Source organism: Periplaneta americana, chromosome 8 (assembly GCF_040183065.1).
Source record: "Periplaneta americana isolate PAMFEO1 chromosome 8, P.americana_PAMFEO1_priV1, whole genome shotgun sequence".
NCBI classification, from domain to species: Eukaryota; Metazoa; Arthropoda; class Insecta; order Blattodea; family Blattidae; genus Periplaneta; species Periplaneta americana.
In genome coordinates this window covers 108,163,096-108,177,933 of record NC_091124.1, presented here as the reverse complement: position 1 = coordinate 108,177,933, position 14,838 = coordinate 108,163,096, and the positions used below count along the sequence as shown (strand labels likewise).

The 14,838-nt window shown below is 36.5% G+C and overlaps 1 protein-coding gene and 1 long non-coding RNA gene across 5 annotated transcripts in view; one reads left to right on the top strand and one right to left on the bottom strand.

Moving 5' to 3' along the window:
* The window catches only part of LOC138704943 (uncharacterized), a 130,268-nt gene that overhangs the window by 37,323 nt on the left and 78,107 nt on the right, over positions 1 to 14,838 (bottom strand). The window lies entirely within an intron of this gene.
* The window catches only part of LOC138704942 (histone H3-like centromeric protein A), a 105,074-nt gene that overhangs the window by 46,260 nt on the left and 43,976 nt on the right, over positions 1 to 14,838 (top strand). For all 3 annotated transcript variants that reach the window (XM_069833394.1, XM_069833392.1, XM_069833393.1), the window contains exon 4: positions 9,111 to 9,286. In XM_069833394.1, the coding sequence (XP_069689495.1) occupies positions 9,111 to 9,286 (176 nt within the window). The remainder of the gene's footprint in view (positions 1 to 9,110; positions 9,287 to 14,838) is intronic.

Genomic DNA, 14,838 nt, shown 5'->3' with positions numbered 1-14,838 from the left:
GTAGATCAGCTGCATGTTTATCAAATGAAAATTTGTCTCTACGGGTATTAAATCCCCGGATTAGAGTTATGAGAGACAGGAATAATCCTTTGTAACTATATAACGACGATAATTTCTGGCGAATATTTCGATTTTCGAAGGAATCAACGCAAAATTTAGCAAGAATGCTAAATAATAATCTGCAACGAAATGCCAGAGGTGGCAGGTTGACAATTTTTTCACAACTTCTTGTTGTTTTGAGGGAAGTAAGATATAATATTTTATATTAATTATACCTTTATGCCTATAACACAATATAACTTAATTCTTAGTCTTTACGGTGGTTTTGGTCATTTTATGTATCCATAATGCTCGAAATTAATGTGAGCCTATAAGAATATGAAGCAAACGTGATTTTGTCTTCTTATTTTAAGTTTTATGCCACTGGGGCTTTCCACGTAGTAAGTCTAATATATGTGAAAATATGTAAAACTACATTACATTTTAGTTTCAATTGAAATGTTAGTCCAGTTAATAGGTTATTAATTCCTTAGAACTGGGTTTTAGGTAGTTAATGTTGGTAGTAGTTATGAACAAATGATAAACTACAACATGAACACTCGATTTGTGCTAATTATTTGAGCAATATCATTCTAGTACCTAAAAATCTGTTTACTATTAAATATTAAGTAATGCTAGTATTTTAAACGCACACATATTCTGTAAATTAGTAAATATAACAATACCTTAGCTGAGAACAAAAGAATGTGACTTACTGAAATTCAATAAAAATATTAATCCCGATGTTCATTTCTTTCTAATATCGACTGTTTATAAGAATAAAAATCGATTCTTAGCTGCGTTGCCATATATAAAACCCACGAACCTCGGTTTCTTCTCAAGCCGCGTCTTGACTTCATTTTAGAAATCGCATAAGGATTCAGACCTCGATCGCGGTATAAAAACCGAGGTTTGGAACCACGATTTCGTCCGTGTTTTAGAAATCGACCCATTGAGAGCAAATGCTGGGTAACTTCTGGCGCTGGACCCTGGACTCATTTCACTGGCATTATCATCTCATTCAGACGCTAGATAGCTATAGCAGTTGATAAAGCGTCGTAAAGTAACTAATTTAATAATAATAATAATAACCCTCTTTTATTCTCTGTTGTTATGATAAAGCAAATATAAATGACACTCAGGAGGAAACGCAGAATAAATATGGGAAATGCCTGTTATTATTCAGTTGAGAAGCTTTTGTCATCCAGCCTGCTCTCAAAAAACTTGAAAGTTAGAATTTATAAAACAGTTATATTACCAGTTGTTCTGTATGGTTGTGAAATTTGGACTCTCACTTTGAGGAACTGAGGTTAAGGGTGTTCGAGAAAAAGATTCTTAGGAAGATATTTGGGGCTAAGAGGGATGGAGAATGGAGGAAGTTGCACAACGTAGAACTGCACGCATTGTACTATCACCTGACATAATTAGGAATATTAAATTCAGAGGTTTGAAATGGGCAGAACATCTAGCATGTATGGGCGAATCCAGAAATGGATATAGAGCAGCGGTTCCCAAAGTGTGCTCCGTGGAGCCCTTGGGGCTCCACGAGTGATTCTCAGGGGCTCCGTCCGCGGCAGTTATGAAGATGACAAAAATTTCTGCTTCCATCTAGTCTAGCGAGAAAAACGCAAACTACTTCCATGAAGCGAAAATATTTTCTCAGAAAATAGTTTGCATTTTCTTTCTAGATGGAAGCACCAATAATAGATCTACTCGTTACTGGAACTATCTCGATCTTTCTTTCTTGCCAAGTAGGCCTACTCAATGATTCTCGAAATTTTAGGCCCACGCCTGTGGAGTAATGGTTAGCACGTCTAGCCGCGAAACCAGGTGGCCCGGGTTCGATTCCCGGTCGGGGCAAGTTACCTGGTTGAGGTTTTTTCCGGGGTTTTCCCTTAACCCAATGTGAGCAAATGCTGGGTAACTTTCGGTGTTGGACCCCGGACTCATTTCACCGGCATTATCATCTTCATCTCATTCAGACGCTAAATAACCTAAGCTGTTGATAAAGCGTCGTAAAATAACCTACTAAAATAAATTCTCGAAATTTATTTTGTTTTATATACCAAGCAGGCAGCGTTTGTTAATTGTGATACGTGGAATCTACAATCTATTTACTGTTATGTTGCCTCAAAAATATATATACACCTGCATATTAATTTGATTGCTAAACTTTCGTTGAACTGAAACTGTGGCTTAAGACGGGCTCCGTAATACCCGAGAATCATCAGCTACCAACCAGTGCTCAGTCAAAGGGGGATAACAGCAGCTGTAACCTTACTTTAAAAGAAGATAATGCGAATTCCTTGAGATTGAGTTTGGAATATGCTGAACATAATCCTGCTTCAAAGTCTATGGTGCCTAATGTAGAAATACTGAAAGGAATTAAAAAATGAAAATATTGTGATTCATATTTGGACATGGGATTCACTGAGTTTGCTGATGGACGTCCACAGTGTGATATATGTAACAAAGTTTTGCCCAGTAGTTCTATGTTCCCTGCCAAGCTTAGAAACGTCATTTCGAAACTCATCCTGACTTCAGAAATGAAACTGCAGACTAGGTGTTTTAAAAGAAAAACTGACGAACTCCATGCAGTTCAGACAATATTTTTATCTCATGTAAAAAACAAATAACGAGAAAGCACTGGAAGCGTCATACTTGATTAGTCATGACCTGGCTCTTGCTGGTAAACCTCACTCTTGCTGGGACTCTTATGAAACCACTATTAGTGAAGGTAGTGAAGTGCATGTCGACGAAAAAACTGCAAACTTGATCTCCATTGTGCCCTTATCAAATAACACTGTGCGTAATCAAATACAGAATCTATCAAACGATGTTAAAAATACCATAATTTCCCGTATAAGTCAAATGAAAATTTTTGCTACAACTTGACGAATCCACGGACGTTGCCGGATTAGCTGTGTTAATGACGTTTGTGCGGTACGAGTTTTCAGGTCCTTTCTTGAAGATATTTTGTTCTGCAAGCCATTGCCGTGCTCCACAAGCGGTACTGAAATTTCGTGAAAACCTTGGGACAATTGCATTGACGTGTGCACAGATAGTGCAAAGACCATGGTAGGTCCTGTTTCTGGCGCTGTTACAAGGATCAAGAAAGTTAAAAAAGAAACTGCACAAGTAGTCATTGTGCACTACACCAACACGCTCTCGCAACGAAAAAAATGCGAGCGTTATTAAAGCAAGTACTGTTCTCTTTCTCTTCGAAATCTTGAACTCTTCTATTCCTTCGTACCTGTCGTCTCGCTTCACTTACCTTTCTTCCCACCACAATCTGAACACACGCTCTCGTCATGAAACAATACTAACAATACCATCCCATCGCACCTCCTCATACTCATCCTCTTTCACAATAGCCCTGCCAAGACTCTGGAATTCACTACCTGCTAGCATCAGGGACTGTCGAAATAAAATTGAATTCAAACGCAAACTTACTAGGCACTTGGTCAGTAATTGATTTCTTGTAAATAGTTTCCATAATCTATCACAAAATAATTCAATATCCAGTAATTTCATCATTATACAATTTTGTTATTTTAGGTTTAATTTGTAATTCAGTAAATATAAAATATTCTTTGTTTTTCTATGATAAATTTTCTAGCTTTCATTAGTCAGGTAATCTTTTCGTACTTTGATTTTTATTGTAATTGTAATTGTAAATTTAATACTAATTGTAATTTTACTTGTAATTGTAATTGCAAATTTAATACTAATTGTAATTTTATTCTTCATATTATAGTTGGAATCTCCCGGTAGAGGGGCAGAGAAGGCCTGACGGCCTTATCTCTACCAGGTTAAATAAATAAATACTAAATATTACGTACGCAACGTCGTCAAAATTATCAACTTTGTTAAGGCACGACCTTTGCAGTGTAGGCTACTCAGTATTCTGTGTGAAGATATGGGAAATATAGGCCTACACAAGACAGTCATTGTTATTACACATAGAAGTGTGTTTGTTGGTTGCCGCGTGATAAAGCGTTGTCCCGTTTACTTGAACTTCGAACGGAAGTTTCTTCACTTTTGAATGACCAAAACAGTTTGCTAGCAGATTATTTTATTGATCAGGAATGTTTGTGCAAATTATGTTACTTGGCAGACATTTTTTCAAAATTAACTAATTCAACACATGCGTACAAGGTAAAAGGAAGATTATATTCGATGTCAATGAAAAAAATTGCCGCTCTGAAGAAAATGATAGCGTTCTGCATAGAAAGCGTCGAAAATAATTGCTTTCAAACTTTATAGAAGAAAATAACACAACAATGAATGACTCATTCATAGCAATAATAAAAGAACACCTTGGCAATTAGCTTCAAAATTTGAATTCATACTTGCCAAGGGACACTCAGGAATCGATTCGAAAGAAGTATGAGTGGATTGTAGATCCATTTCCAGTGAAGTCAAAACCAGCAGCTCTCACTGCAGTAGAATATGAGGTCCTTATAAATATGATTTTGACAGCCACTGTCAGGTATCATTTAAAAGCAAACCACTTCCGCAATTTTGGGCTCAGTTAAGGAAGGATCTTTTTATATTATGTCATCATCATCATCATCATATCCCTCACATATTATTCCCTACAGGATCTGTTACGGTCTCATTCCAGCGCTTGCGTGGTCTTCCCAATTTCCTCTTTCCTCTTGGTACATAAGTAAGAATTTGTTTAGGCCATCTTGTGCGATCCATCCTTTCGACATGTTTTTTCCACTGAAGTCGATATTGTTGAACAAAATTAACTATAGGATCCATTTTTAGTTCCTGCAATATGTCCACATTTTTACGGTGTTCCAGCAAAGAGCATTCCCGCTGTTCGTTGCATGAACCTCATTTCAGCTGTCGTCAGCCTTTGCTCATCAGCTTTTCTGATTGTCCATGCCTCGCTACCGTAAGTGAGGACCGGTCGAGCTAGTGTTTTATATACCTTTAGCCTTGTATGTTTCTGAACATGGGATGATTTGAAGACGGTGTTAATTATGCCAGTGATTTTTATAAATTTAGATATTTTATTTGAAATATCTTCATTAGTGATGTAAGAGAGGTTATAACCTAAATAGTTAAATGAATTAACACGTTCAATTAAAGTATTATTTATCATGATCTTACTTGGAATTGGGTTCTCTCCCGAAAATGCCATGACTTTAGTTTTCTCTTTTGGGATTTCCATATTGAAATCTGAGGCGATTATTTGCAAATTATAAATGGCTCTTTGTAAAGCTTCCTCTGTTTGAGCGATAATAACCTGATCGTTGGCAAACATTAGTGTATCGAGAACTGTGTTTCGATTAATTTGAATTCCAGCATGATGACTTTGCCTCCAAATGTATAAAATATGGTTCATATATATAATAACAGAGGGGAAAGACCGCACCCTTGTCTAACACCTTGGTTGATGGAAGTCCAGCTAGTAGTTCCGCGTTCAGTTCTTATGGCAATTTCATTTTGTTGATATAAATTATAAATGGAGAGAATGATTTCGTTTGGCACATTATCATAGCGTAAAATCTCTAAAAGTTTATTTCTATCAACTCTATCAAAAGCTTTTATGAAATCAATAAAAGCTAAGTGGGTTGGAATATTAAATTCTCTGTGCTTTTCAATTAAAATCTTCATGGTGAAATAGCTGTCACAACATGATCTTCCTTTTCGGAATCCATTCTGTTCTTCAGTGATTTTGTCTTCGTAAAGATGTGATAGTTTATTTTTGATTATGGTTGTATAGATCTTGTATCCAGAATTGACAAGACTTATACTCCTGTAATTTTCACATAATTTTTTGTTTCCTTTCTTATAAATAGGTACTACAATGGCTTTTTGCCAACTTTCTGGGGGTTGTGATCCTGCCCATATATTGTTTAAGAAATATAAAAATCTATAGGTAAATTCTTCTCCAGCATATTTAAAAAGCTCGAAATTTAAATTATCTTCGCCTGGGGCTTTCCCGTTTTTTAAATGTTTATATACTTCATTGAGTTCATCATAAGTAATAATATCTGTTGTGTTGTTGTTGGAAGTCTTTAATGTAAGAGAGATGTTTTTGTGAAACCATATGAGTATATTTGTAAAGTAATCAAGTAGAGATTCGTTAGGAATAGGGTTTTGATATTATGTTCAAAAGTTAAATTTATCTTACTGGCTTTTGGTACTACGTATCTCTATGATTCGGTCTTTTCGAGGTAAGTACATGGCTACAAAAACAAAATATCGAACTTGTTTGGACACAGAAGGCGATATACGTCTTCAAACTCACTTCTGTGACAACGGACAGTGACAAACTCTGCTGCAAGAAATAGATACATTCTTCACATTAACTTCGAGTGTACATGCAACATTGTAACAGTTTTTAAATATCTTAACTACTTGTTACATCATTTTTTAGATTTAAATAACATTATCTCCAGTACATTTTTACTATTGTTTTCTTTATTAATATAATATATCTTATTATTCATACTTTCATATACGTATCGTGTGTAATATGTTTCATAGAACATAGCCAGTTATAACTAAAAGTTAAACATTTCTTGGGGCTCCACGAGAAACTTTTGCTTCAAAAAGGGCTCCATGGCTAAAAAAGTTTGGGAACCGCTGATATAGTGTGTTAGTTGGATGGCCAGAGGGAAAGGACGTTTGGAGAGGCAGAGACGTAGATGGGAAGATAATATAAAAATGGATATGATGGTAGAGACTGAATTTAGATTGATTGCTACAAACTGAAAGTGTGTTCGGATACATCATTCCATTCACCAAGCTACGTTTCCCAAACCCTGTGTCCCAACCGTTTCCAGCTAACCTGGGAAGCTCAACTCTACCAAAGTATATTTGAGGGGGCTGGCACCCAAAATTAATTAACATCTTCACCGATTGACAACAAAGTGCCACCTCGAATTACTTGTCCAGATTCAACGGAGCTGGCAGCCGGAGCAAAGGAGAGGCAGAAAACATCGAATGCTGGAGTGTGATTGCTACGGATCCCAATCCGGGGCGACTTACGCAATGGCAGCAATGAGGAGAGCGGCGACGTCCTCAAAACTAAATTAAATTATGGACATATCCTCAAGTTTCAATGAAACTGAATTCAAATTGACATTATGCTGTAACAATTTTATATGGTATACATCCACAAAAGACTGAAATTTTTGATCGGATTCACCCCACTACCAGTCGAGGTGAGTGCTTCCAAGTTAGTGACTGGGGGGGGTGCAATGGTGGCTCTCGTGCTCTTAGCCCATTTTTCGACTTATCACCACCCAACCCTTTTCGTTCTCTCGTCTTTTTCATGACTATATTTTTCTCCGCCGCCACCATTGCATGCGGAATGCCCACCACATCATCATAGTCATTTTCACCTCTCCATCCCCGCTGTTTTGTTTTTGCCACATGACGGGATTTGTTAAGAATGCTTGGTGAAACTACATTTTCTTCCTCTTCTGTTTGTTTTGTTTGTTTTTTTCCCCCCCATACTTATAACTCCCGTCTCACCAGCGGGGATCTTTCCTTTCTCTGTGGTTCTGTCTCATGGTTTCCAGCGCGACTTCCAATTTGTGTGGCCCGACAGGGCATCCAGCAACGAAGCAATAGTGGACCCTTCATACTGCCCCTATTTGCAAGTTTAGGTCCCGAGCCCAGACCAGAGGTCAAGTACATTTACGCAAAGCCCCAATGGGGGCCCAGTACGATTTAGACGCCACGGTGGCCGATTCTGCTCGCCGGGGGTGGATAAATCACTCCGACATGTTACCGCTGACTAATGGGTATCACAGTGTAATCAACCACAAGTCCCCTGAAGCTGTGCAGTCTCAGATTACTCCAGCTTTGGTGGGCAAGGTCGGAGTTAGCCAAGAAGTCTGACGGTTGTGTTCAGTGTAGTGTGGGGAGCCACGGGAAGTTATTCCCGTAGTAGGGGCATAAAACTGCGATTCGCCTCTGGTGTAAGACTTGCCATTAGGTGTGTAATGTCCAGTTTGAAGGGTAACTTGCGTGAGGTGGGTTGCTTGGGGTCGGGCTATTGGGGGGGGGGGGGGGGGTCCTCATAGCTGGCACAGACAGCGAAGAATTTTTAGGTGTCTTTTTTTTTTTACGCCTCCCAGTGGCAAGCTGACGCCGACGGTTCCGTGGGGGGGGGGGGCAAATCAATATGTCCTCACGTTCCTCTCTCCCACAAAAACAGCAACGAAAGAAACAAGTTAGCAAAAGGCAGTACAACTGGTGGTAATACGGCGAACACTGCAATGGACTTGGACCCTCAGAAAGTAACAGTTGAAGTGCCACCTCAAATTTATTAGTATCACCTTGGACGGAACCGAAAAAACTATGAAAAACATCAGTCCATTTTACATGAGGTACACGCTCGATGGACTTGTTGGCAAGGTCAGAAATGCAACTTGACTCCGCAACGGCAGTCTCCTCGTCGAGACTGCATCTGCAAAACAGAGTGAGACGCTATTGAAAGCAAAGTTGCTGGGGTCATACTCCATCAGAGTTGAGCGTCACTCCTCTCTGAACACCACGCAAGTCCGTGTCCAAGGCTTACCATTTACTGCATAAGTGGGAGCACAGTCTTTCTGACCTTTGAAGCGCAACCCCCTGACGTGACCAGAATATTCCAGCATGGCACCACAATATAATATATATGGCACCAGTAAGCAAATTTCCAGAAGAGCATTAAACATAATTAAATATCTCAAGATAAGAAACATTTGCAATCGCCAAGGATAATCCGAACACAAAAATCACACTGTGACAAAACTGCCATTATTTGTTACATCAATTTTTTCGGATTTGTCACGATTTGGAGCTCCTATAACAAAAAGCTGTCACATACAACATCTACATAAGACTGAGTCTCGGAGGATCTGTACTATTCCTTCACAAATATGTTGTTGTGTCTTCCAATAGCAATTTGCTTGTAATGTAACACCATTCGCCTCTTGGCATTGAAAACATATTTCATGAATACTTGAATTTCAGTATTATAATTTATAGTGTTGTCACTTTTATGTAACTTTGGAGACTAGTCATATATACATTTTCGTTATTCTTTTTTTTTTTAGGGAAGCAGAAAGTCAGATACAAGGAAACGAATTTTTCGTCCAGGAACACGGGCCCTGATGGAGATAAGAAAGTATCAGAAGAGTACAAATTTTCTTATACCAAGGCTTTCATTTCAAAGACTAGTGAAAGAAATTATTATGAAGTGTATTAGCCCTGTGTTACAATCATCATTCAGGTAATATGTATTTCATCACAATACTTAAGTTGGCCCTTTTTTTAAATTCACATATTGTCGGCTACGAATGAAAACCTCAGATCTCAGGAAAACCAAACTTTACAGAAGGAACAAAAAACTGTTCATAAGCTTCATTTTTACATTTTTAAACATACTTGAACAAAGTTGACTTTTAAATTTCTGTCTGATATTGGTCTATACAGGGTGGATGGTAACGTCTGCACCAAAATGAAACATGAGGAGAGATTTGAAATATCTAAATAAGTTTTTTCTCTAACATTCACCATTTTAGAGGAAATCATTGTTTCTATGAAGCATTTGGCAATATCATAATTGCTACAATAACTCTAAGCAAGTGCAGCCTGCTAGCAGTCCTTACTTCCCCCTTTCCCTCTGCAATACTCAGTCGGTACCACATGACGTGTGCTGCATTGCAAGATTCATGGCTAAACAGTTTAATTTGCAAATAAAGATTCATGACATTAACTGTTTAGATTATTTTTACCTATCTGCTTGTATAGCAATCGGCCATTTCTCTCGGGCCATTACTGCAATAGAGTGCTGCAAAGACTATTTTTTTTCTGCTTAATGGTGCTTCATCGAAGGAAAAATGTAATAAAAGTTTTATTATATTTAACATGTAGAATCAACTCTTAAATTTTTGCAGGGGATATATCGACTCTATACAGTCGTTTTTTCTTTAAAAATTATTATTTATTGGGTCTATCATGGCTTCCGAGATTTTCAAACTTTGTTCCTAATGACATAAAAGTTTTCATTCTTGTATTTGACATGACTCATTTTTGTTTATACACAAAGTTTTTACATTCTTTTTAAATGTAATACTCTTGCTTTTGAGTGTTTTAATGTAAATGAGCTACATTAAAAACTAAAAGGTTAATCAGTTGAATATTAGAAAGATAAATGAGAAGAAAATAGGTATAAAATAGTCAATATTAGCTGCTATTTGAGGGGGTCAAAAGCAAAGGGATAAAAGTGCACTTTAGTTACTTTTGAGAAAATGTGATTGAAAGTTCTTAAGTTTTTGTTAATTCCGTGAAATTTTTAATTTTAATTTTAATGTATGATGTGGTTAAAAGATACATCTCTATGCCACTAAAGTTTTAGATGCTTTAACTTACCTTTGATTCATTTGACTTTTTTTTTTACCCGTTTGCATTTGATCCCCTAATTTGTAGGAAAATGTTAAATGTGATACAAAAGAGTAGTCATTAAAACGAAAAGTAACGTCTCAAACAAAATTTTTATTGCAGACAACAATTAATAAAAAAATGTAGGAAATTCAGATTCAGAAAAAAAGTTACTAATGCTAGATGTAACACAAAACAAAAATCAGACACAAATATCAGTTTCAGACAAAACTTTTACTACACTTTACTATCATTAAGTGATTAAGTAAAAGTTCTTGAGTTAAAAGAAAATGAGAAACTAAGTGTATGATATGGGAAATGAAGTTGAAGTTCAGTTGTGGAAAACTCAAGTGTAAGTAACACTTTGAAAAATAAAGACCGTATCATGGGTGGCTTGCGGTCAATAATGGTGGCATAACAAGGAAACAGAAAACAGCTGGTTATGTGAAAATAAATGAACTGTTGTGGAAATGGGTTCTTCATTCCTTTTCAAAGACCATGCCAATTTCTGGATCTATTCTGCAAAGCAAAGAAATTAGATTAGTCAGAATTCGACTTCTAATGGATGGCTTCTAGTCCAATTTAAATAATGTGCTGTGATATACAGTACAGTATTATAGTATAGTGTTGGATATTAAATTTAATGTGATTAGTAAACTTTAATAGCATTTAATGAATGAGTTATGACAACATTTGTACAGAAAATAGGATTTCCATCAAGGTGATTCACCAATAGAATAAGCAACAGAATGCTGATTTAATGCTAGTAGTGTTAAATGGAATATGTTCTACTTCTTGCAGTTTGTGGCATGCCATTTTGTTTTTTCACTTATACCTATACAAATGATAAAATATTCCATTTTAACTTCATACCTGAATAATAAGGAAACCTTTTCACAGCAGAAAAAAATTAGAATCATGTCATTTCCGTCTTGAACAGGTTTTGCTGTATTAAGGCTTGAAAACTTATTTGCTGATCAATCTCCTCATGTCTCATCCCACAGATAATAGAAGCCATCTCTTGAACTTAGATTGTACACTGCACTCTTGAGTTTTTGTTATAGTAGGCCTATAACACAGATGCCTTCAAAGACTGTGATAACAGAAGTGCTTGTAGGTCCTTGTAAACATGACTATTTTGGGGGTTTTAGCTTTTTCTTGATCAATCTCTTTTCACTTCTTGCAACTTCTTTCCGGTTTTGATGAGATCTGTAGTCTTCTTCACATACATACCAATCTTGAAGGAGCAGCACAGGTCACATCCGATCTTTTCTTGGTGAAAATATACCCAAGTTAAAGGTCCTATTAACTTATGAAATGCATTTTAGGTAGAAAATGATTATAATAGATCAGGTGTAGAGATTAGTTTCTGTGAGAAAACGAGCAGTCCAAATTTAAAAGTTGCTGGAGTTAAGAGTATTGAAATCACACATCCCAGCTCTGCTAAGCTTGTTTGCTGTGTCAGTGGTCAGTATGGCTTTTGGTATTGGGTGAAGCCACAGTATTTCTGTTCAGAAGAGGCCAAATATAAAATGAGTGGAAGACAATTGTGTAATACGTCATTTTAAAGCTTGAAGTCCATATTACTTAGATTCATGGGTAATTTTGCAAAAATCTACAGAATTTGAAAGAAAATTTGAAAATGTTCCCAGTGGTGTAATTATGTGTTACGGATGGGACAAAGTTTAAAAGGCTAAGTTTTAAATAATTTACTTGAAATATTTCTACCTATGTTTTCGAAGACATATACTTAAAACTCTTTCATACCATATACATACAAGATTTATTCAATTTAAAAGTTAGTGGTATTCTGTTAGAAATAAAGATGGTGTCCCATACGTAACAAATTAATTGACATTTTTAAACTTTGTATCTTGTTATCAATATAGAAAAAATGTTTAGTATTTTTTTCTAAAGCATGGTGTAACTGAAAATGCATTAACATAAAAAATGTGGGATATGTAATAGTCATTAAGCTTTATTTAACAATCTGTTACTAATGGGACTGTTTCCTTAGATAGTAAGGAAATTCCATCTTAGGGAGATAATTCCCGTACAATTTGATAATTTAGCAGGTTATCAGGTTGCCAGCATTAACCTAGCAATGCCAAGCTATTTTGATGACATGCAGTACCAAGGGGGGATATTTTGTGACCACTATAAAAATGTTTAATTTTTAGCATTTTTTAAACATTTTTAATCGGCAAATAGCATGTACTACTATAAAAGATAAAAATTTAAATATCATTGTATATTTTCGAACAATTTACTTCAACAAAACAGTCTGAAAATATTACGTATTACTATTTTCACACTCGTTGTTACATATTGAACAAACCACCGTTTCCTTGTTATAGGCTACTTATACCAAACGTACAATCTGCAAATAGTGTGTACTATACGTATACATAAAGCAAAAAACGTTTAAATGTTGTCGTATATTTTTCAGCAAGTACTTGAATGCAACAGTCCAGAAAATGTCATAGAACTGGAAAATATTATGCGTCACTTTCTTCACATTAGTTCTCACACAGTGAACAGAACACAGTTTTCTTGCTTTGTTTACCACACTTACAATCAGCGAATAGTATGTACTATTATGAAAGAAAAAAATTGAAATGTCATTGTATATGTTCCAACAAATACTTTAGTGTAACAGTCACAAAATAAATTTTAAAATGCTACACATCACTTTCTTCACACCCGTCCTCACATATTTAACAGACCACAGTTTTTTTGCTGTGTTTACCACATGTGTACCTTTTACAAACACTGTAAATGATTGTTGTCTTGCTCACTTTGTTGTACTTTTCTATTTTTGATCGGCAGTCTCTAGTGCACAAATGGCATCGACCCTTACCACCATGAACTTCTTTTCCTCCACTTGTCTGTTTGATTTTCTTTTTCAGAATTCCTTCCTTTGCCGAAATCACACACTTCCGCAGTCCTGTAACATTTCTTGCCCGTTCTTCAATATACGGAGTTATGAGCTTCAATCCCAATTCTCGTAGATAAAGTCGCCGCTGATTTGGTTTCGTCTTATTCCAGTCTGGAAAGTTCAGTATAAATGTGGTGTAGCCATTTAGAGCTGCTATATCAAGAAGTGTGTAGAAAATAGACACTGACCATCTTCTGGTAGCTCTTTTTGTTGAATATTTGCGTACTATTTGATCCACTGTGGCAACACCGCCTTTAGTGTCATTGGAGTATAGATTTATTACTGTTTTCTTCTTTGGATCAGATGGTGCACCATTTGCATCAACATAATGTTGAGTGGATAACATAAGAAGGTTCCGCTTAGGTTTTTCACGAGGGATGTATGAAACAATTGTAATTGGAACACTTCCAGTATCAGGATCACTGAACGCATATTTACTGGAATATAATTCTCTTCCAAAAACTTCTTTGAGTTCTTGAGGAATGTGTTTCCTATTTGCCTGCAAAGTTCCAATAAGAATTAGCTTGTGATTGTTCCATAGATCCTCAGCCAAGTCAACAGATGTGCAGTACCTGTCTGTGGTTACATTGCGCCCGGAATTATTTATAGGATGAACCAAACGTTTTACGACAGCTGTAGCTGAATTTGTTTGTTGCGCTGCATTCTTATTCTTCCCTGCATATGGTTCCATACTGATAACATATCTTGACTTTGAATCTGTAAGCATACGTATAAGTATGCCATACTTCCCAGGTTTATCCTTCATTGAAACTTTGAAGGGACATCTTCCACGGAATAATGAAAGCATTTCATCTACAACAGTGTGCATTAGAGCAGAATAACATTTTGGTAAAACTGAGTTCATTTTGTTGAATACTTCACGCATTGCGGCAAATTTATCAAACTCCCTGCGTTCAAATCTTATTATTTTAGTTAGCTGCTGGAATCTAGTTCGGCTCATAGTAGCAGTATAAACAAATCTTCCAGAAATATTGGACCAAAGTTCTGTAACTGCTGTCTTGCTATCACTTTCTTTGCCCATAAAGATAAGAAGCCCTAGATAAGCAAGGAATTCAAGTCTACTTGTTCCTGGTACTTTCTGCCTAATCGCTTCTACATTAGAATACTTTATAATGCTGTCTACAATTTCCGGAGTAAAGAACTTTTCAAACGAATCTATTATTGTGGCCACTTTACCTTCACTTCGTAGTCCTTCACGTTCTTTCACAATATTCTGTGCAGCTCGTCTTGATATTCGAGGTGGTTTGGAAACGTAAACTCTTCCAGTACTAGTAACATATTTATCACTGATTTCAATTTCAGATAAGTTGTCAGGGTCATCTTCAGAACTGGATTCCACTTCATCCTCGTCCACTTCGTCACGCATGATACACTGGTCTTCAGGTTCACTCACTACTTCACCATCATCGTCATCATTTTCAATTCCAGTTTCGGAATCTGTA